The 24,798-nt window shown below is 41.2% G+C and overlaps 1 protein-coding gene across 1 annotated transcript in view; it reads left to right on the plus strand.

Moving 5' to 3' along the window:
* The first annotated feature begins 4,763 nt into the window (after positions 1 to 4,763).
* Positions 4,764 to 24,798, plus strand: part of RAB37 (RAB37, member RAS oncogene family) — a 93,285-nt gene continuing 73,250 nt past the window's right edge. The window contains exon 1 of the mRNA XM_021002459.2: positions 4,764 to 5,289. Within this exon, the coding sequence (XP_020858118.1) occupies positions 5,215 to 5,289 (75 nt within the window). The 5' untranslated portion in view covers positions 4,764 to 5,214. The remainder of the gene's footprint in view (positions 5,290 to 24,798) is intronic.

Below are 24,798 nucleotides of genomic sequence, written 5' to 3' on the forward strand. Positions count from 1 at the left end.
ACATTCCCGTTTTAAGAAGACGCCTGGGTCCATCATGAATCCACCCAGGCCTCAGTTGCGGCATGGAAGCAGCAGATGGTGCTAGAGAGCAAGGCAGGCTCAGTTTAGCCTGTGTAATGGGGGAGTGAGAAAACATAACTTTCATTCAGCAATCTCTTCCCTCAGCAGGGAGTGGCTTTCCTTCCCACCCGACAAAAATAGTGGCCATAAGTAAAAAAGGAAAATATGCTTACTCATGCTTCTCTCCTCACTGCTTTTACCAGCTCATGATTTATTTCTAGAAGTATATAAATCCAGAATTCACATGCCAGGCTTCTATAATCTAGTAAAATTCCCTTGCTTTGTCCTAATAGGTTCAAGCCCCCAGATAAGTCTGTACCAGCCAAACTTTACTCTCCCTAGAGTGGAAAGCACTATCTTTCTTATCCTCTCTCTAATATTTATAAGCTTCAGATAACAAACACCCACACAACTTAGCATTTCTGCATTCCAACAGGATTAAATAGTAAATAAATAAGATCAAAATTGAAAGCAACAGATACAGAACAGAAGCCACTATACCTCTCTTACTGGAAGAGGGAAAAGAGGCTTTGCTGGGCATTAAAATAGGTCTCTGACACATGCCTTCTTCCTGCTTGCATGTAATAGTTTATAAATCACTTTAAATACATTATTTCATTTGATCCTCACAACATTGAAATGTTATTTTCATTTTACACATGATGAAACTAAGGTTAAGAATAGTTAGATGGCTCCAGGGGAGTGCTGGAGCCAGCTCTAACCAGTCTATTGTTAAATGTTCAGGGTGAGCATTTATAGCTCAGAAAAAGACCATGGCTACAAATAAGGGCCTGATTTATTGTTTTGTTTATTTCTAGATGTAAGAAAATGTTGATAATGCAGATTAAATTTAAAAGTATGTGTATACACCGATCCCTGGCCTAGTTGTTGAGCATTTAACTAGAAACAACCTTTTACTGCTCTATACACACTACTTGAGTTCAGCAGAAGTGCAATAGAAGGCTCTGGGAATGAAGTCATCACCAGACTGGAGACTTGGTGACTGGAGGCTAATAATAGCAGAAGAGGAAGAGGAAGAAAAAGGAGAAGGAGAAGAAGGAGAACGTAGTGCTTTAAGATTTGCTTTTCACCTATTGTCTCATTTAAGCCCCACAATCACAACAACGTAGACAAACACACCACGACTTAAAGGTAGATAAAAGCATTTAATCAGAACAGAAAAGGAAAGAAACATTAAAAATGTTCTCAGCAAATATTTCCCAAATGAAAGTATTTTCATTTTTCCCATCCCCAGCATAACCCAGAGAGATAGCCCCTCTTTGTGCAGGTTCCCACCTGCATATTGAGGAAAGTAGAATAATGCTTTGGCAGCCCCAATACTTATAGCTTTTGGCAAATACTCTTGCTCTATTGGGTCTAAGCTGAGTGGTGGCAGGAGAAAACAATTATTCCAGCATTCTTGGAGAGAACAGCCACAAACAAGAGGAGTACAGGCAGGGCCCTCTCAACCTGCCCAAAATTCAACTCTGACCTGATGGGATCTAGGACCTCCAGACCTCTTAAACTCATAAGGCTGCTTTTAAGCCTAGGTATATCCATCTTAGATTCCATACTAACTCAGTTAAGATCAAGAAAAAACAAAAAGAAAAGAAAAGGCAGCCAAGGGGCCAGATTCAAAGTCATCATTACAAAAACTGCCATGTTGCTAAGATTATCATGATGGGGGGTGGGGGAAGAGTGGGCCAGCCTTTCCCCACTCTTCATTCGAGGGCCTGGTATTAAATTATTCCTCTTGGAGTGTAACAGCAAGACAGTGCCTCCCAGAAACTGACTTTTCTTTTTACTGACACAGCCACCTACTGCTGCTATCATGATGGTAGGAGTGACAGTGAAGGATCAATGGATCATTTAGGATTTGCCATGTAATACTAAAACGCCAAAGCCTTCCCTTGCTGGGGTCACCACATTATCAAAAGCAGGTCCCAGAGCTCCCATGCTGTTCACCAGAAGGGCAACTCTGAGTATACTCCATGCTGGCCCAATAAGGGCCATTTGTAACATATCTAGCTGTACATGTAGATGAGGGTGAAGGGTAGTCTCCCTCATTTAAATCCTTTACTCAAAGGTACAGTGAAAGGTATATTCAAAAGGAGGGTCCTTCACATATATATGCCAGCAAATAATCCAAAAGGATTATTTCATGCTGTATACGTATGAAAATAAACTCCCTGTTCCCAGGTCTGCCTCAAGGGCATTATTTTCTTTTGGCAGCTGGGGTTAAGTGACTTGCCCAGGGTCACACAGCTAGTGTCAAGTGTTTGGTCTGAGGTCACATTTGAACTCAGGTCCTCCTGACTTCAGGGCCAATGCTCTATCCACTGCACCACCTAGCTGCCTGGCATTGTTTTCAATATATCAGCTACCAGAGTTAAGGTTACTACTCATTTTGATGGAAGACAGCTGTGCCTCTTCAAAGACCAGATCACGTCAAGAAGGCTCAACTTTGAATCACTTAGGAATATTTTCACATACGTGGGTCACAGAAACGAAGCAAGGGAGCCATATTGCAGTTGCACATTTGAAGGCAGAAGCCCACAGAAAAACTAGTAGCAGATGGTACAAAAACATTCTCTTTATAAAGGTAAAGGTATAATATTAACACAAAATGTTAAAAGACCTAAAGGAAGTTTTCTAGGGTATAGGGTAGATCCTCTGAAAGAATACAAACAAGAATTGCACTGAACGAGAAGATATCAACAGTCCATTGAAGGGATTGCCTACACCAATGAAATTAAGGATCCATCGAAGTATTCTTATCAAGAACACATCAACTTAAAATGAAACTACCATAAAATAAGCTATAATCTTGACTTGGTCATGAGAAATACAAAAAGCGTGGAATCTAGGAAGAGCACGTTAGAAGGTAAGATTTGAGTGTTTCCAGCACTGCCCAAGGGAAGAGAATGTTCTGATTTTAGACTGCTGGTCCAAGTTGTTTAGAAAGAAATAGCCCTAGAGAACAGGATGATTGCAACAGCTTAATAGAATATCTAACTTTATTTAATCTAATCTTATGCTTAAACTTTGTATAATCTAATTCTATGCTTACCAAGCAATCATCTGTACTGAGTGAATTTGGTCTTCTGGGGAAACCAGGAAGGAGTATCCAGTACTGATCATGATATCTAGGCCATTGTAAGTGAATAAATTGATGTTCTGGTTACAACGTCCTGTAAACAAATTCCCCGGAGTCTGACAAGCACCAGAGAATTGATAAAATCAAGTTTTTGAGCCTACAGAGCTAAAAACCAGACTCTGTCTCCATGGAGATATTTTTGAGGTATAGACACTTCCATAAATCCCATCTTGAAATAACCAGATGGCCTCTTTTCTGGCCACCTAACTATAAGAGTCAGCAAGAAGTGAGGGAGTGCTTGGGGAGAGAGGGATAATTTAAAGTAAGATATTCTTCTGAGCTCATTAAACATCTCTTGCATCCTGACATGAGTTTATTTATTCAATATTGACTACAACGCAGCATGACAGTGGATTGAGACTAGCACTGGGGTCAGGAAAAATCTGAGTCCTACCTCTAACACATACTAGTTGAATGACCATGGGCCAGCCAGTATTATCTCTCAGTACTCCTGGCCACTCCCTAGGAATAGAAATTACCTGTAAGGTACTAATCTGCATTTGTAGAGAAAGTTTCCACACACCACAAGTCCCTCACACCAACAAAATCATAGGTCCAGATCAATCCCTCCTCCAATTCCCTCACCAGAAAAAAAAAAAGGATTAAAAAAAAAAACCTCTATGTGCAAGGTGCAATAATAATACTCAGGTTTCATACTCAGTTTCTCACCTGATCCATTAAACTAAACTATCAGAAAGAAAAATATTGTTATCTCCACTTTACAGATGAGAAAACTGAAGCTCATGGTTTTTTCAAATTGTCATTGGTTACTTGCCTGGCCAGTGAAAGAAGTTGGACCAGAATTTGGACAGTGTTTTGATTGTCAAGTCAGTACTCTTTCTGACACATCTGTCTGCCTCTCCTACATTCACACTAGAGACAGAAGGAGATATGATTTAGAGCTGGAAGGTACCTTGAAGATTAAAAAGTTCATAGGATTTCACACGAGAAGGGACTCTGGCTATAACCTGGTCAGACCAACTCATATTACAGACAAGGAAACTAAAGCTCAGAAAAGCCAAGTGGTTTTTCCAAAGTCCCACAGATAGTAAGTGGCAGAGACTGGATTTGAACCCGATCTAAATACAAATTCAATCAGGTTTGTGTTTGTTTATTTTCACTCTGATGTATGGGGACTTATCTTGTGGGGCAACTGAGGGTTGGATTCTAAATTACAAGGAGCAAACCTAAGAGACTCCATTAGAGGGCCACTGATCACTGCCCCTTGAATAAGCCGGAACCTTTCAAGTAGGGATGGAGAGTGAGACCCCGAATTTCAGGTCAATGAGTTTCAATTTCCAAGAGTTCAGAGAAAGTATCCCAGAAGTCGAGGATTCCTGGTTCCAAGTGTGCTGTTCAGGGACAGAAAGGGGAGCTGTACTAACGCCAGACTATTTCTGTAAGTGCACAAGAAGACCAGACAAGGTGCGTGTGTGACGAGTTATTGTAGAAGTAGGAATTGGCAGTGCCAGAACCGCAACGCCCTGGGATTAGAGCCAGCCGCAGAGCCTCTGAAGTCTGACTCCGCCAAAGAGGCAGGCAACGCTGAGGAGCAGTGCAAGGAGCCTCAGCTGAGAGTGGGCGGAAACCCAGTATCCTGGCAACTTCGCAGCAGCCACCCTTTGACCTCGGCAGGATCCTGCCGAAATTCCTGAAACCTGCCCTGTGTCAGGGAGTTGTCCCAGGTACTAGTGCCTTTAAAGCTCTGTCCTTGGTACTGAAACAACGCCTCCCCAGCCTCGGGCAGACCCGTTCTCTGCCGTCTGCTCAGCACTGCGTAGCTACTGCCTTCCCCCAGCGATTCATCTGTGCTGAAACCGGATGCAGACTGCTCCTGAGGGCTGTGACCTGGAGCCCGCAGGACCCTGAGTAGGGGTTTAGCTCGTTGTCTTTATGTCAGCGGTGTTAATACAGAAGGAGAGCTGACGCAGAGCAATTGAGAGAGCCGCTAGCCCGGCATTGGGAGGAATCAAAGAGGAGAAACTCTGAACCCGGGCATGGACCTGCCCAGAGCTGAACCCTACATGGGAGGAGTAGGACACTCCGGTTACAATGAGGAGCTGCTGCATAAGGTAAGATTCCACTTGGCCCCATCTAGAGTGGAGTGGTAACTTAACCAATTCTTTGTGTCCCCACGGAGTTTCTCCTAAAACAAACCTAGTGGCTTTATGGCCCCGTATTAAGGAGAGAAAAGCTGGGGGAAGTAGCTTATGAATTGAGGAAATAATGCAGTTCAAGAGGCCTCTCGGTCTTGATTCACACACTTAAATAAGTTCTATATCTTTTCTCTCACCCTCTACCTCTTCCTCTTTGGTCGCGGTGTCTGAACTTCTGTGTACCGCTAAAAACTTTCCCTTCTCTCGGTCACTGCAGCTGTGACCGAATTTCTGCTTCCCAATGCCTTCCGAGAAAAGAGCCTTGTTTAGCTCCCGTGGCATTCTCGAGATCTGGGTTCCTAGCCTTTTAGGCTGCAGTCAGAATCAGGCACTGGCGTCGGAGAGTCAGGACAGAACTGTGTTTTGCAAACAAGATTGCCAGAAGGGCTTTCTTTGGCAGGTTGCCTCTGAGTCCCACATACTGCCCTGCGGTCTCCGGAAAGAGTTGGCTAGTTGCAAAGACCCAGAACCAACACTGCTTGGAATTTAGAGATTATCTAGTCTATCCCTCCCCAAATCTTGCAGATCAGGAAATTGAAGCCAAAAGAGAAGAAAGCAGCTTGCCTGGTTCTCTATCTAGTGCTTTCCCCACTGCATTCTAGGTTTTTACCTTAAAGTTTCATAACATTTTTCCTGGACACTTTGTATCCTTGACCTTTATATCAATTTCACATTTTTTCTCCCTAATCTGTAAATTCCTTGAGTTCAGGAACTTTTGTCCTATTTGTGTATCCCCTAACACAGGAGGATCTAAGGTTTAACCAACAATCTAAATATTCTCTCAGAAGAATTTTTTTCTTTTAAAGAAATGACATTCCCCTTGTTAGAGTTTTAAAGGATAGTGAGGTGCCTATATATGTCTATTTACCTTGATCTACACATTGTTTCCTTTTTTTTGAACACTGTGCTTTGCACATAGTAGGCCCTTGACAGATGACTTTTACATTAGATTGAAGTGCCAATACCAATTTTCTGAGCCTTGAGTCTTAAGTTGAAGTGATTATAAGAATCAAGAAGCAGCCTTCTTTCTGTACATGCTCTCTAATTGAGCTCCAGAGCTCTGTTTTCACTCAGAAGAGTCCAGTTCTGGTTGTCATTCTGACTTGATCTTCAGCATCCCTTTCCCATAAGTTTCTTGTCTTCTCTTGCTGTTCCTCATATTTCCTGCTCCCTGCCCACCCACCCAAAATATCAGCATCTTGTGAATTCCCTGAAAAGCTGTAGGTAGTCCAGTTCTTTAATTTTCTGTAGTCAAAGGGTTACTGTGTCTTCCTGACACAAAGAGAGGAGAGAGCTGAAGTCTGGACTGTGGATTTCAAAAGTCCAAGGGACATATGTCTTCAGGTTGGGAATACCTTGCATGTTGAAGGATAAACATGCACTGGTTTTCTCTGAAAAGTTTTAAAATCACCTCAGGTTGGGGAAGACTTCATTAGTTCAATGGGAATTCAGTCCCCTGCACAGAATAAGAAAGGAGATCTTTGGGGATGGATACTTAGTCCACACAGAATGTTTACAAGCAAGAAAATGATGTATGCAGACATAAACATGTACAAATCAAGTTAAAGAAAATAATCTCAACAAATTAATATAGATATCTCTCCAGGCTTAAAAAAAATCTAACAAGGGTTCTATTATTCATTTAAAAGAAAATTTATTCTAAGACATAATATACAGGTTGTTATTCAGATTGTAGTCCTTTTAGCTATGGTTACCATCCCAGGAAATACGATATATAGTTGGAAACCCTTTAGCAATTTCCATTCCCCTTCAACTCAATGACCCTCATAGCAAAGAAATCAATTAATCAACAAGTGTTTCTTGAATGAATGTTTATATGCCAAGCATTGTGCTAAGTAACTGAGGATACAAAGACAAAGGTGAGACAATCCCTGCATTCAAAGAGCTTACATTTTAATGGAGGAGACAACAAATGCATACACATGTGTGGATGTGTATACACAGCATAAATATGAAGTGAACAAATATAGATAAATACAAAATAGTTAAATACAAGGTAGTCTGGGAGGGAAGGAGTTAGCAGTCAGAGGGATCAGAAAAGGCTTCCTATAGAAGATGCTTGAGCTTCATCTTAAAGGAAGATTAGGAATCTATGAGATGGAAGTAAGGAGAGGGTGCATACCAAGCATTTGGGATGGCCAGTGAAATGGTTCAGAGCTGGAAGGTGGAGTGTCATGTGTAAGAAACAAATAAGAGTCTAGTTTGGCTAAATTGCAGATTGCAGGAGGAGGAGTAATGTCCAAAAAATCTGGAAAATAGGTTGGGACCAGGATGCATAGGGCCAGGTTGCAAAAGCTAAACAAAAAAGTTTTTATTTTACTCTAGAGGCAAGAGGAAGTCACTGGTGTCGACAGAATAGGGAGTCACATGGGCAGGGTGGCATTTAAGGAAAATTGCTTTGGCAGTAGTATGTACAATAAACTAAAGTAATGAAAGATTTCAGACAAAAAGACCAGTTAGTTGGTTAGGCAGCTTTTGCAATAATCTATGTAAGAAGTCAAGTCAACAAGCATTTATTAAACACCTACTAAGTTCCATGGATTGTAGTAAGTGCTAGAGAGGTGATGAGGGCATGAACTAAGGTGGTAACTGTGTGAGTGGAGAGATGGGGTTAAGAGTCAAGAAATGTTGTAAAGGGGAAAATGGCAAGATTTGGCAACTGATAAATGTGTAACATGAGGAAGAGTGGTATGAGAATTAAAGGTGATTTTGAGGTTACCAGTCTGAAAGACTGAAGAATAATGGTTCCTTTGATAGGAATAAGGAAGTTGAGGGGGAGGAGAAATTTGCAGCTAGGTGGTGCAGTGGATAGAGTGCTGGGCCTGGAGTTAGAAATATTCATCTTCATGAGTTCAGATCTGTCTGGAGAAAGAAATGTCATACCCCTCTGGTGTCTTTGCTAAGAAAACCCCGCAAAGAGTAAGACATGACTGAATATGGTGGGGTAAAGGAAGGCTTGGGAGGAAAGTGAATGAATTCAGTTTTGTATATATTGAGTTTAAGATGTCTCCAGGACATCTAGTTTTAAATATCCAACAGACAAGTTGCAATGCATGACTGAAGCTTAAGGGAGAGACTGGGGCTGAATATATAAAGATCTGAGAGTCATCTGGATAGATGGAGCTAATGAGATTACTAAGAGAAAGAGTGTGGAGAGAAAAGAAAAAGGCTTAGGACAGAACCTTAGGGAACAAATAGGAAGCATGGTATGGATGATGAGTAAGCAAAAGAGCTAAAAAGATACTATCAAATCTATCTTAAACTCTACTTAAGAAGTAGTAATAATGGCTACCATTATTATTGTCATAGCTCACGTTCATATAGTAATCCTTAAATAGTATTAATGATAATGTAATTCCTGCACACCTGGAAAGATGGGATATGCTTTCCCACTGAGAAGCCCCAGATCTGGATTTACAAGGGTCATAGGGGAACCTGGCCTATAAAGAGAGATTATCTCCTTTTTCATTGATAAGAAGACCTAGAAGAGAGCAGAGAGAGAAACCCAGAAAGGAGAGAGTATCTAGAAAGAGATGGTAGTCACCCATGTCAAATGAAGCAGATAGATTGAAAAAGGTGAAGAATGAAAAATAAGAACATAATATGGCAATCAGATCATTGGTATCTTTGGAGAGAGTAGTTTCAATTGAAAAATGAGACCAGAAACCAAACTGTGAAGTGTTGAGGAATGAAAGGGGAGGAAGTAGAGGCCACAAGTGTAGATACTTTTAACTTTGGCTGAGAAAAGAAGAAAAGATATATGATGATAGCTTCAGGAGGTAGTAGGGCATAGTGAAGTTTTATTTATTTGTTTGTTTTTTAGGATGAGGATAGTCTTCTTAAGGGGCAGCTAGATGGTGAAGTGGATAGAGTGCTGGGCCCAGAGTCAGGAAGACTCATCTTCCCGCGTTCAGATCTGGCCACAGACACTAGTTGTGTGATTCTGGCCAAGTCATTTAAGTCTGTTTGCCTCAGTTTCCTCATATGTAAAATGAGCTGGAAAAGGAAATGGCACACCATTCCAGTATCTTGACCAAGAAAATCCCAAATAGAGTGACAAAGAGTCAGATATGACTGAACAACAACAAAGTATTGAGGGTTTTTTTTGTTTTGGTGAGGCAATTGGGGTGCCCAGGGTCACACAGCTAGTAAATGTCAAAGATCACATTTGAACTCAGGTCCTCCTGAGTCTAAGGCCAGAGCTTTATCCATTACACCATCTAGCTGCCCCCAACAAAGTATTGTTAAAGGCAGTAGGGAGAAACTATTAGATATGAAGCTATTGAAGATGGTGGGGTGTTAAACAATTCAGGAAGCAATCTGCTAGAGAAGATGAGAGGTAATAGAATTAAGTCCACATGTAGAGGGGTTAGTTTTCATAAGGAAAAGAGCTTATTTCTAAGGTCCTCAGAAGAGATGGAGTTACAGTAACCATACAAATACGTATCTCCACCTAGACTCTACCTCCTTTAGTGCAGAGATGATTTTCTGCATCCTGTTTGGTACCTAAATGTGTATGTACCTAATAAGTACCTGATCATTTATTTGCTGATTTGAACAGAATTTTATATAGGAAGTGGACTTTCTCCACAAATATATTGATCAGGAGGGGATTCTATTTGTTCATCTCTCATGGCATCCATATCATCATACAGAAGGATATTCTCAGAAACCAGCTAAACTAAATGGCTCTCCATCATGTTCAGTAGGTGACTATGTAAATATCACACTGCCTTACACATAAGAATAAAGCAACTTTGAGGAAAGAGTAACAGCTATAAATACACAGAATCAGAAAGGCAAATGAACAAACAGTCTCCTAGAGACATGCCCACAGGGACTTATGCACACATATGATACATGTTCCTATATAAGAAACATGAAAATATTTTGCAGAATTGTGATCCTGACTTTCTAAGTACATGTCTTACTTCCTTTGGGGGTCTGTTGCAATCAGTATATCTCAGGCTTTCATAGGCAGGCAATAAAGATGTTTTAAATCTGCTTAAATAGTTATTATTACTATTATTATCTAATGTTTACATACTACTGCTGAAATAATATTAGTGATAATGTAACAGAGCTGCAAACTCTGAGTTCCTGGACTTCTTGAACACATTAAGCTTCTACCAAGGCTGGAAGCATTCATCCCAGGATTAATTTTTGCTCACCTGTGTTTGGGAAAAGAAACACAAAGAGGAAGAGTCAACCAGAGACTTGAGGTCCAGTCTCAGGCTCACCTAGATAAACACAAGTAATTGCTGCCATATGCTCATAGCATCCATGCCTACCAAGGGAGAAGATCCCTCCTCCCCCAATAAGAAATCCAATAGAGAGCTGTCCTAAGCCACATATTCAGAAGACAGAAAGAAGAAAGTGTCAATGGAAGCTGTCTCTCCCTTTAAAGTCTACTGAGTTCTTCCTGCTCATTGGCTAATCCATTCTGAACTTAATGGGATAAAGTGGAGAGGTGGCATATAGAGATGAAATAGAAGCCTATAGTTCTGCAAAAGGCCAAAGCACACGTCTTACCAGAAGTGGCAAAAGCACAACAGGACAGTTCCCAAGTATATTCCATGGGGTGGGCACCACTCCAACTTCTGCTACAATAGTAATATCTGACGTATATACAAGGCGTCCCAAAGTGTGAGTGAAGCTTTTAACTTTATTTATTTTTAAATTTGAGTTTTAATAGCTTAAAGCTCTACTAAGACTTTTGGGACATGCTGTATAATATTTTCCAAATCACTATCCTGTTAGTCATTTTCAATCGTGCCTGACTCTTTGTGACTCCGTTTGGGGTTTTCTTGGCAAAAGTGCTACAGTGGTTTGCCGTTTCCTTCTCCAGGTCATTTTATAGATGAGGAAACTGAAGCAAACAGGGTTAAGTAACTTGCCTAGGGTCACAAAGCTAGTAAGTGTCTGAGGTGGTCACAGAGCTGGTAAGTGTCTGAGGCCAGATTTGAACTCAGGAAGATGAATCTTCCTGACCACCAGGCTCGGCACTATCCACTGAACCACCTAGCTCCCCATAAGGTGGGTGACAGGTATTATTATTCCCATTTTACAGATGAGGAAACTGAGACTCAGAGTGGAAAAGTGCCATATCAAAGTGATATGGTTGTCATTCGTTCTCAAAGAGGACGAAAATGACAACACTATGTTAGCATAAAGTTACAGTGTGTCTGACTGTGGTTGATCAGACTAATATGAACTCAGAATGCTCTACTACAGGTTGGGCACAAATAGTCCATGTGAACATTTGGGATGGATTCTCTAAATCTGTGCATCTTATGTTTCTTTTGAGCTACTTCAGTTCTGCTTTGCTCATGGAACACAGCACCTTCTCTGATGAGGGCACACCATACTGGGTGGCCCTGTGCCTGTGTCTCTCATGTCATGCAATAAATTCCAAAGTTCTTAAGAGAGACCTTGAGAGTGTCCTTGTATCACTTTTTCTGACTACAATGTGAATACTTGTTCTGTATAAGTTCTCATAAGTCTTTAAGCAAATGTACCTTTGGCATTTCAACAATGTGGCTAGCCCATCAGATTTTCACTCTCCACAGTAGAGTTTGAATTCTTGGCAGTTCAATTTGAGAAAGGACCTCATTGTCTGGTATCTTATCCAGCTAGGTGATCTTCAGAATCTTCCTAAGACAATTCAAATGGAAGCGATTCAATTTCCTGGCATGGCACTGGTATACTGTCCAGATTCCACAGGCATACAACAGTGAGGTCAGCACAATGGCTCTTTACACCTTCAGTTTGATAGCCAATCTATCTCTTCTCTCCCATACTTTCCTTCAGAGCCTCCCAAACACTGAGCTTGCATCAACCTCATTATCAACGTGTACATTCCTGGAAAGTATACTGCCAAAGTAAGTGAACTTATCCACAGCATTCAAAACTTCTCCTTTTGCTGTAACCAAAGGTTCCACGAATGGATGATGTGGTGATGGCTGATGGAGCACCTGTGTTTTCTTGTTAATTATTAGGCCAAAATTAGCACAAGCAGCAGAGAAATGATCCATACTTTGTTGTCTCAGCTTCAGAGGCTGCAGTGAGTGCACAATCATCTGCAAACAGAAAATCATGCACCAACACTCCCTCCACTTTGGCCTTGGCTTGTAGCTTCTTCAAGTTGAAGAATTTACTGTCAATGTGGTAGGTGACCTTGATGCCATGTTCATCTTCATTGAAGGCGTTAGACAACATGGCTGAAAACATCATGCTGAAAAGCATGGGAGCAAGCACACAGCCTTGTTTCACTCCATTAATGGCTGGAAAATCATGACAGTATTGTCCTTTATCCAGAACCTGGGCAAGCATACCATCATGAAACTGACATACATGATGAACTTCTCCAGGTAACCAAATTTTTACATAATTTTCCATAAGCCCTCATGACTGACAGTATCAAAGACCTTGGTCAGATCTCAAATGTTGTGTACAGACCTCTGTTCTACTCCTGGCATTTCTCCTGGAGTTCTTGGGCAGCAAAATCATATTGACTGTTCCTCAGCCCTCTCTGAAGCCACACTTGGCTCTCAGGTAGATGACCATCTTCCAGGTAGAGGATCAGCCTATTAAGAAGGTCTCTGGAAAGAATTTTGCCAGCAGTTACCAAGAGACAGACACCTTCTTTCCCACCCCCCCACTTCCAGTGTCACAGGAGAGTCTATTTCCTTTACCTTTATAGAGATGGACAATAGAGTTGTTCTTAAACACCTCCTCTTGCCATATAATTTGAAAAATTTCAGTTGACTTTTGTATGAGCAATGGATCCCCCACCCTGTAAATCTTAGCTGAAAAAGAATCAACACCAGGTGTTTTGCCACAAGAGAAGAAGCTAATGACATTCAAAATCTAATCTTCAGTTGGAACTTCAGCTAAGGAGGGATTGACTTCGACCTGAGGTAACCAGTCAATGTCTTCAGCATTGTTTGATGATGGTCTATTGAGAACATTATGGAAGTGTTCAGCTGATCTCTCCAGGATCAAGTCCTTATCACTAATCAAGTGGCTCTATCAGCACTGAGTGGTTGAGATGCACCATATGTCTCTGGCCCATACATACCCTTCAGAGCTTTGGATTGTTAATATCAGCACAAAACTGAATTTCATCTGCCTTCTCACTAGAGCCAAGAAGCCAGAATCTCTCTGAGCTTTCCTTGTACTTTACTTTTGATGTAGTTAAAAGCTGCCTTCTTAGAGATGGATGAACTATCCTGCTGGTAAACCCTATGGAGTTCCCATTTTTAATTTAGAAGCTTCTGAATTTTGCCATCATTTTTATCAAACCAGTCTTGATGCCTGTGAGTGTTCTGACCCAGATGAGCAAATACAGTGTTGTATACCAAATCTCTGAAAGCTGCCCACTCCTTTTTTGTTCCACTGTTGCTAACTTTCTCTCCGAGTTTAGCAAAGAACTGTTCCGGCTTAGGGAGGCCCTCTAATCTGTTGACATTAAGTCTTCTGGTAGTCATTTTGCCTTGGGGCTGCCTCTTTTGTTGAATGCAAATATTTAGCTTGGAGAGAAGTCTGTGATCAGCCTAGCACTCTGCACTACACATTGCTTTAGTCACTCTCACATTCTGTCTGACTCTTTTTTTTGCAATCACATAGTCTCTTAAATAACAACGTTTGCTGTGAGGGTGAATACACAAAGTTTTATTGAGTTTAGGTAAACAGAAAACAGTGTTGGTGATGAGGAAGTCATGAGATGCACAAGTCTTCAGTAGTAAGTGATCATTGCTGTTGTTTCTAACTCCATTCCTCCCAAGGACTCCCTGCCAGGTCTGGTAGTCTGAGCCGACTCTAGCATTAAAGTCACCCAGAATTATAAGTTTGTCTTCTTTTGGCACATTGATGATGAGGGTCTCCAGGTATTTGTAAATTTTTTTTTAACTTCATCTGGGTTTGTCATCGTGGAATCATACGCACTGATAATGGTGGTATGGCACTTTCCTGCAAGTGCCAATCACATTGTCATGAGCCTGTCAGTCACTCCTTTTGATAGGTATACAAGCTTGTTGACTAGATTATTTTTGATTGCAAAACCTTCACTTCAGCCCCTCCAAAAAAACATGTATCCTGGTTATCCTGGTCTATCCAGCTGTAAGCTGACCTTCATTTGCCAGCCTTGTTTCCCTCAGGGCTGCTATTTGGATGTGATATCTGCCGAGTCCTCTCACAAGAGCTGTTCGTTTTTCAGGTCTACTGGATTTTGTGTTGTCTAAAAGCTTGCATACATTCCATATACTGATGGTGAGTGGGATCATCTTTGCAGAAGTTTTTGTACATTTCTTGGTGTTTTGAATGTGGGGTGGGATCCTCACCTGCCACAGTAATCAGTATAGTATTGGATAAGCAGAAAATTTTAGGGCACCTTTTCTAGCCCCTTTCTCACACCAGGAGGTGAACAGTTTGATCCTCCTTAAATGGCTGCTCAGACACCCAGGGGGCTGCTGAATACCACTCTTGCTTCCGGTGAGAAGACAACTCTGTGGTCTGGGCCACCTGTGTTCAGGGTTGTGACTACAATTCCCAGTGTATCTGAACCTGCTGCTTCTTCTTTTGCCTGTTGCCATAGGACTTTGAGATAGGTAAAAATGATAAAATGGTATGGGTTTTTGATTCATATGCAAATTGGATTTAAGTGAGGCAGAGTTGCACAAAGTCGTCGGCCTTACTCTCTCTTCCAGAGTCATCACTGTCCGGTGGCAGGACAGAGTCAAGATGATTGGTGATGGCTCAAGATGCAGTGGATGACCTTGGCATCTTCAGTATCTAACCAAGCTCTAAGGCTCCACACAGCGCTTGCTTCAGCTGCTTTCATGACCATTGGAACAAATAGTTCTCATCTGCCCATTCCCACTGAGGAAGTCTTCATATGCGTGGGGTAGACACTCCCCTAACTGACCAATGGATTTGAGACCCCTTGGGATGCCTCTACCTGGTTTAGCCCACTTTCAAAATGATTTACTGGGGTGTGGCTGCTGCACACACTACAGCTTCTTGGAGTTAGGTCAATCAAGTGGACACAAAAGATAGTGGATTAGTTGGACACCAAAGATGGAAAGCAACCCTGAAAGGTCTCAGCAGCCCTCACACCAGAGGTACTAGTCCTCCCTGGACACACCCTACACCCCAACAAAGTGATACAGCTAGTCAAACGGCAGAGCGTGGCTCAAACCTAGGTCTTTTAAGAGAGGCACTAGGATATAGAGGAAAGATGACTGAATGTGAAACCAAGGAAGGCATGCTGCTACTACTCTATATGCCCGTAGACAAATTGCCCTCTCTTTGAACCTCTGCTTCCTGTGAGAACAAGGGCCAAATTGGGTTCCCCAGTTGTTCTTATATGCCTAAGATAAGAATGTTTTTACATTTTTAAACAAAGTTTTATATTAAAATGTAAAAAACATTCTTAGCTCTTAGGCCAGGAACCCCATTTAGACCCTACAAAAACTACTGGAGCCCCAGATTTGGCTCTGGGTTGTAGTTTGTCCACCCCCTCCCCATTAGATGATCTCTGAAGCCCCTTCCCACCCTGAATGCATGAAACTGTGGCTTCTAACCCAGGACTCCTTTCACTCTATCAATTGTGTGTAAGCCATCTGCCAAATGATAGTCATTTAGGGATTACATTTATCCTTTGAAGAAGGCCCTGTACAGTTGGGTATCAAACCAGATGAACTCAGGTAACTCTGAACTGTTGTTTGGGCTGGAGGCTTAGGACAGTTTGGAAATGCTGAATGCACCTAACACATGCTCATGTTTGGAGTTTTAAAAATAGATTTGTTGCTGTTCTCACAAATCTGAATATTTGATGTGGAATAAATAATTTAAAACATGTGAACAATCTGAGTGGAAGCTTTTTCCCTCCCCCACTTTGCATACACTCTGCCTTCTTTTGCTGCCTGAGCAGTTTCAGGAATCATGAGAAATGAGAAGCAGAATGAAGAGAGGACACACACAACTCTAGCCAACGAGCTAATAAACGAGGATCCAGACAAGGATAAAGGAGGTGGCCCATTACTTTCCATATCTTTGAACCAATTTAAGTGTCCTACGATCCAGGGACACTGACCCTTTTGCCATCCCTTACACTCAACCCTCCATCTCCTGACTTTGGGCATTTTCATTGGCTAACCTAGTGAGTCAACAAGCATTTATTAATTGCTTACCATGTGCCAGACACTGTGCTAAGCACTGGAGATATAACTACTAGCAAAAAGGGGGAGGGGGGAAGGTCCCTGCCCTCAAATAACTTACATTCTTTTTTTTCCCATTTACCTTTTTTTCCCACTTAATAGTATTTTGTGTTTTCCAGTTACATGTAAAGATAGTTTTCAACATTCATTCACTTTTAAAAGATTTTGAGTTCCAAACTTTTTTTCTCCTTCCCTCTCTCCTCTTTCCCCTCCTCAAGATGGCAAGCAATCTGATATAGGCTATATATGTACAATCACATTAAACATGTTTCCACATGTTAGTCATGTTGTGAAAAAAAATCAGAACAAAAGGGAAAGACAACAAGAAAGAAAGAAAAAGAGAGAAAGTAGCATGCTTTGATCTGCATTCAGACTCCATCACTCTTTTTTTTTTCCTTTTTTTGGTGAGGCAATTGGGTTTAAGTGACATGTCCAGCCCACATGTACAAAAATATTCATAGCAGCTCTTTTTGTGGTGGCAAAGAATTGGAAATTGAGAGGATGCCCATCAACTGGGGAATGGCTGAGCAAGTTGTGGTATATGAATGTAATGGAATACTATTGTACTATAAGAAATGATGAACAAGCAGACTTCAGAAAAACCTGGAAATTCTTGTATGGTCTGATGCTGAGTGAAATGAGCAGAACCAAGAGAATGTTGTACATGGTAACAGCCATGTTGTTCGATGACTAATATTGGTAAACTTAACTCTTCCCAGCAATACAAGGATCTAAGACATCTCCAGAGGCCTCGTGATGGAAAATGCTATCCACATTCAAAGAAAGAACTGTAGAAGTTGAATTGCTATTTTTGTATTCTCTTCTGTTGAGTTTTGTTTCCTCTTTCTGATGGTTCCTCCTATTGGTTTTAATTTTTACTTACAACATTACTAATGTGAAAATATGTTTAATAGGAATGTAAATGTATAGCCTACATCAGATTGTGTGCTGTCTTGGGGAGGGTGATGGGGAGGAAGGGGGAGAAAAATTTTAAACTCAAAAGCATATGGAAGTGATTATTGATAAATCAAAATAAGTTAATAATTTTTTTTAAAAAAGTAACTTATCCAGGGCCACACAGCTAGTAAGTATCAAATGTTTGAGCCTAGATTTGAACTCAGGTCCTCCTGACTCCAAGGCTTGGGTGCTATCCACTACACCACCTAGCTGCCCCTCCCTCATCCTTTCACAGGATGTCGGTAGCATTTTCCATCGTGAGGCTTTTGGAGTCATCTTAGACCTTTGAATTGCTGAGAAGAGCTAAGTCTATCAAAGTTGATCATCAAACTATGTTGCTTTTATTGTGTACAGTGTTCTTCAGCATCAGTTCATGTAAGCCCTTTTAGGTTTTTCTGAAGTCCAACTGCTTATAATTTTTTATAGCAGAATAATATTTCATTACATTCATATACCACAACTTGTTCAGCCATTCTCCCATTGATGGGCATCCCCTTAATTTCCAATTCTTTACCACCACAAAAAGAGCTACGGTAAATATTTTTGTACATATGGATCCTTTTCCCTTTTTTAGAGAACTTATATTCTAATGGAGATGAAAACATATAAAAGGAAGCTGAAAAGGAGGGGCAAGGCAGGGAAAGAAGGTACCCAGCATGGAAGCATCATGAAGAAATCTACAGGAGTACAATCTAGTGGGAAATGAAGAGATGTACTTCCTCCTTAAAGAGAAATTCTAGGAGGAGCCTTCACTCTCCAATCAAGGGAGGGATTCCAAAGAGGGAGGGTACTTCTGAGGTGTGACATATACAGCTGAAGTGATCCAGGATGAAGAGGTGACAAGGTGAAGTCCAGAGGAGTGCAGCCTGCTAGGAAATGATTGTTCCTCCATGCCTAGATTTCTCTTCCTTCTCATCTCTTATCTCCTGGCTTCCCTGGCTTCCTTCGTGTCTTAGCTAAAATCTCACCTTCTACAGAAAGGCCTTCCCAGTCCCGCCTAAGGCTAGTGCCTTCCCTCTGTTGATTATTTCTAGTTTATCCCATATGCGTCTTATTTGTACAAAGTTGTTTGCGTGTTGTCTCCTCTAGTAGACTATGAGTTTCTTGAGAGCAGAGACTGACTTTTGCCCTAATTGTGGTTATTTAAGAATGAAACAAACATTTTAATTTCAATATGTGTGTATATATACACACACATATACATATGTATATACACACATATGTGCATATATATGTGTGTGTCATATATCACTAAGTTGTTAGGACATCAATACTTATTAAGTTGTTTTGACCTAACTGGGCAGCTAGGTGGTACAATGAGTAGAGTGCTGCACCTGGAGTCAGGAAGAACTGAGTTTAATGCAGTTTCAGACATATACTAGTTGTATGACCCTGGGCAAGTCACTTAACCCTGTTTGCCTCAGTTTCTTCATCTGTAAAATGATCTAGAGAAGGAAATGATAAACCACTCTAGTATCTTTGCCAAGAAAATCCCAAATGAGGTCACAGAGAGTCAGATACTACTGAAACAACTGAATACATTGACTTAACTACTTAATAAATAGAATTGTTAGGTACTTCTCTAGGTCCAGGGGCACTATGAAAAAATTACTGAGATATCAAGAATGCTGTGAACCAAGAAAGTTTGGGAACCTTTAAGTTAGGCCCATGGTCCTTGCCAGGGGAATTAGTTTTCCTTTTCTTTTTTTTTCCAGGCAATTGGGGTTAAGTGACTTACCCAGGGTCACACAGCTAGTAAGTGTAAATATTTTGTCTAAGGCCAGATTTGAACTCAGGTCCTCCTGACTTCAGGACTGGTACTCTATCCACTGCACCACCTAGCTGCCCCTGAAGTTAGCTTTCCTTAAAAGGATTCAAACCTATCTCCTGAGCCTCATTGACTACTTTTGCCCTTGAGATAGACTCCTGGTAAGAGGTCCCACCTACATGGAACCCTGGCCTCCCTGACAGCTTTTCATGAGGAGGCCTGGGATACTGCTGCCTTTAACAAACCTAAAGCTAAGTGCCATTGAATCCTTGTATATCTTTGCTATGTGGGGCATAAGTAAATCTTCTTTTGTTAACTGTTCAATGACTTATAAGTAGTTGAACATTTCAACCCAGCACTGAACCTGAAGTAACAACATGCTGGTGTTGTCCTGCCACTAATGAAAGGCTTCACCAGCCTGGTAAAGGTTACAAGATTAGATAACATCTAGATCAGATAACATCTAAGATTTATTCCCCCCTCTAATATTCTGTGGCTCAGAGTGAGAGAATCCACTGGAGTTGTTGAATTTCTACCACCAAGTCAAGGACAATGGAAAAATCCACGTGAGAAGGTGATGGCGTTCTGTGTGACTTTTCCAACTGTTCTTTCTTTCTCTCCTGCTGAGGCAGGTCTGAAGGATAAATAAAGCAAGGTAGGATGACAGTCAGGTTAGCTCATGAGACCGAGGCTCCAGAAATGGCAGGTGATGCTTGGCCTCAAGGCTGCTAAGGAGGCAGCTGATCACTGGGAAAGGTAGCTGCTCACTCAATGTTTCTATCTCAGCTAGTCTCGGTTAGCCCTGAGCAAGAAGTGAGGTTGACTCCACCCAATGTTTCAGGCTCATTTTCAAAGCTCTTTGATACTGGGAAAAATCAAACTCAATATGATTTTCTCTCTCTGAGCACTTTCTCCTTTAATTTGGGCTGCCTTTTAGGGAAATGTTTGTAATGGCTATCTCCTAAAAGCTATTTTAATATTAATAGCTAGCATTTATATAGCACTTCAAGGATTGTAAAGCATTTCACATATGTCATGTCATTTGGCCCTCATAACAATGCTATTGAGACATACGCTATTATTATCTCCATTTGACAGATGAGAAAACTGAGGCTGAGGGAAGTTAAGTGACTTGCCCAAGGTCACACAGCTAATGAGTGTCTGAGGCAGAATTTGAACTCAGGTCTTACTGACTCCAAATGTAGTGCTCCATCTATTTCATCACCTAATTGACTTTTACTTTTTATTAAAAATTCCTTTGACCTCTTCTGTTTGCAGGATGGGACACTTAATTTGTCTGTATATAAACAGGCAAAGGAGGGCATACTGTAAACTTATTATAGTAATAAGCAATATTCCTTATTAATCTCCTGTCCCCTATCCTTTATCCTTATCCCACCGTCTCCTTTCCTTTCCATGAAGCATGGAAAATAAATTAAAAAATGCAACTGAGATTTCAGATTACGAGTTGCTGTTGCTGTTGTCATTTGTCCTTCATTCTTGAAGAGGACGATGCCATCTTCTTACCTAGTCTTAATCAGATTACTACTGTTTTCCTGACAGGCTGAATGCTAATGCAGCTTTCGCACCTGGGACTTACCCTAGACCAGTGCTTTTTAAACTGTGGGTCATGACAGGAAAAATTTGGCAACAGCAAAATGCGAAGTGACAAAAATTAATTTAAAATCAAACACTTGATGAATCTGAGGTGTTTCTGGCAGAGCTTGCCCGTGTTGAGTCTCACAACTTCACTGAAGCCTTGTTTCTGAAGACACAGTGTGCGCACTTTGCACTGCACATGCCATCACACTACGCAGCTGCCAATGAACGCTGCCAAAAAGCAAAAAGGGCTCACAAGTGGAAAAAGTTTAAGAAGCCTTGCCTAGACCACCTTTCTCCTTTGAGGGTAAATTGAGATTATTTTTGCACTCAAGACCTCTAATCATTCACTTTACCAGATAAAACAGCACAACATCAAGTGAAATGGTGAAGAAAGGTGTCCTGTGCCATCAGCACAGCCTTCCTCCAAAACCAGATCTGAGAATGTTAACCATTGCCTATACCAGTCAGATCTTTCAGAACCCTGGCCAGGACCCCAAATCCTCAGTGGGACATGATCAGTATCTGCAAATACCCAAACCATAACTAGTGTTGGTAAAAACACAGTTTTATAGCAAGACACCAACCTCACCTTTTAATCTTCTACCAGCCAGCAGAATGGTGTGGTCAAAACATTTATCCCTCCTCCCACTTCCCGACGGTGTGCTGGTAAGTGCTTAACAAAGGCTCTCTGGAAAAAAATGTACCCAAAACACAAATTTAATCTGCATTATTAACATTTTTCTCAGGGGCAGCCAGGTGGCACAGTGGATAGAGCACAAACCCTGGAGTCAGGAGGACCTGAGTTCAAATCTGGCCTCAGACACATAACACTTACCAGCTGTGTGATCCTGGGCAAGTTGCTTAACCCCGTTGCTTAGCAAAAAAAAAAAAGAAAAGAAAAAGAAAAATTTCTCCATCAATTTCTTAAGTCTAGACAATCAGCAAAACAGCAAATCAAGCCCTGATTTGTAGCATTTGCCAATTTTGAAATATAAATTCTTACAATGAAAATTTAACGATCAGCTCTCACTAGCTTGTATGAACTGACTTCAGTACACCTTGGCTGCCACCCAAAGGACTTCATCACCAAGGCATTCCTCTCCTAGGCCCAAGGGCCTGACCACCTCCTCACCCAATATGATTGCACCCTTCTGTCCTCCCTTTCAACTATTTTTTCCTAGCTTTAAAAGTTCCTAGTTACAGTTACTTGCAAGGAAAATAGCCCCCACAAGGACTGGCATTTGTCTTGAGCATCCTTTTATTGGATCGTTCCCAATTTCCTGCCCTTGAATAGAATTGACAGTCTCCTTTCCTTTTTGCATTTCTAGTTATGATTAGTGGGCAATCATTACCATGATAGCTCCCATCAGTGTGCGTATGTTACTCAATAATTGATGGGTTCTGAAATCCCCTTCGAAATGCAGCTGGCTTCCCTCTGGTTTCCCTGATTCAAGTTGTTTTTAATTTCATCTTCCCCTTTACTTTCTTTCCCATCTCTCAGCATCACTCCTTCCCACCTCCTGAGCTGTAAGCCTAGGTCGAGACTTTATTCTTTCTTTCTCTCTCTCTTTCTCAAGCAGACCATATGGTTGATCTTTTCAAAAAACAAGCCCAGTTCTTTTCCCTGTTCCCAAATCCCCATTTCCCACCCTGTACCTACAACTTTCAAATTCTTCTCCTACTTTTGGCTTCCACAACTGGAGCTGCCATGCTAATTTTCTTGCCTAAAGTAGATCTGCCATGTGTAGGGAACAATTAGCCCCAGAGAACTGACAATATGAAGCCAATGTCAACCAAACCCATCCTCCCAGCCTCCCCTAATCCCACATAAAGAAGCTGTTTCCTGAATGTAGATCAAAGCATACTATTTGCTCGCTCTCTCTCTCTCTCTCTCTCTCTCTCTCTCTCTCTCTCTCTCTCTCTTTTGTTTCTTCTTTCTTGTGGTTTCTCCCATTGGTTCCACTTCTTCTTTACAACAGCACTCATGTGAAAATATGTTTAATATGAATGTACATGTATATAGCCTATATCAGATTGCACGCCATCTTGGGGAGGGGCGAAGGGAAGGAGGGAGGAGGAGAAAATTTAGAGCCCCAAATCTTATAGAAGTGAATGTTGAAAACTAAAAATAAATAAACAATTTTTTAGAAAGCTGTTTAACCAGTTGGCTTGAGGAAAAAGCAGTCTCTTATATGGGTTTCAACTAGCTGAGCCCTAGTCCTTCAGCTGCTGAGAATGTCCCTTCTCTTCTGAAGTTCTACTCACTCAGCAATCCCTGTTATATAGTGGTAGCAAACTGATACAGGGAAAGTATGTGAACCCCCTAACTCTGAGCCCAGAAGATTGAAACCACCTTCTGATAGATTTTTTTTTTTGAGAGGCAACATGGACCAGCATCAGAACAAGTGGGCATGTGGCCTACAACACTCCCAAGTGTATCTCAAAAAATTCAAATGTAACTAGAAAATATTTAACAAAATAAATGAAAATACAATAAGACACAATATTACATCTTAAAATTAAGCCAATATGCAGCTGGCAGGGATCCCACGGATGGATTAGTGGCTCCATTTCTATCTGATTTTGACGCCACTGGTTTGCTGGATGGCAAAGTGCATGGGGTACCAGGTCTAGAAGTCAGGACGAGTCAGGAAGACTCATCTTCCTGTGTTGAAATCTGGCCTCAGACACTTGCTGGCTGTGTGACCCCTGCATAAGTCACTTCACCCTGTTTGCCTCAGTTCCTCATGTATAAAATGAGCCACAGAAGGAAATGGAAAACAAACCACTCCAGTATCTCTGCCAAGAAAACCCCAGATGGGGTCACAGAGAGTCAGACACGACTGAAGTGACTGAACAGCAACCACTAGTCTAGTACAGAGAGCCCTAGGCCAGGAGTCAAGAGGACCTGACATCAAATTCAGCCTCAGACATCACTAACTGTGCAACCCTGGGCAAATCACTTAACTTCTGTCTGCCTCAGTTTTCTCACCTGTAAAATGGACGTGGAGATGCTAATAGCACCTACTTCCTAAAGTTTTTGTGAAGAAAATATTTGTAAAGTACTTAGCATTGTGACTGGTACACAGTAGTCACTTCATATGTGCTTGTTTCTTTCCTTACTACTAGTTATGTGACTTTGAACAAGTCCCTCTTGTAATTATTTCCTACTTATCCTATATATAGCTTGCTTGTGTGTATATATATATATATATATATATATATATACATATATGTGTATATATATATATATATATTTTTTTTTTTGCATCTTGTCCTCCCTATTGGATTGGAAGTTTCTTGAGGGCAGGGACTGTCTTTTGCCTCTTTTTGTATCCGAAGCGCTCAGCACAGTGCCTGGCACATAGTGGGCACTAAATAAATGTTTATTGAATTGAATAAGTCAAATTGAATAATTGAATTGAACAAACAACTTCTCTGTGCCTTAGTTTCCTCACCTGTAAAATGAGGGTGGGTTGATGCTATCTAAGGTCCTTTCCTGCTCTAAAGCTAGGAGCCTATGATCCTTTCTTTGGAGTTCCAGTCAGTGATTTAATGACCTTAGGATTTGTGCTGCAGAAGTGGTGCCCAGACAGCCCCTTGGAAGTGCTATTAGAGCAGGGATCTTTAGAGGTGGTAGGGAAAAGGAATCACATCATGGAGAAATTTTTGTACACTTTAGGCAGTAAATGAATGTCAGGCAAAGGATACAGAACCGACAGGCCATTTAACTTCTAGCATTTCCCAAGCACTTGTGGTAATTGGACTGGTTTTCTGTCCATCCCCATGACTCCTTGTTGTCCACTTGAAACCCTTGTGCCTGAAAGAGGTAAGCTTTCAATAGGTGGAGAAGCCCTG

The sequence above is a fragment of the Phascolarctos cinereus genome, unplaced genomic scaffold, assembly GCF_003287225.1.
Source record: "Phascolarctos cinereus isolate Bilbo 61053 unplaced genomic scaffold, phaCin_HiC Scaffold_5;HRSCAF=322, whole genome shotgun sequence".
NCBI lineage: Eukaryota > Metazoa > Chordata > Mammalia > Diprotodontia > Phascolarctidae > Phascolarctos > Phascolarctos cinereus.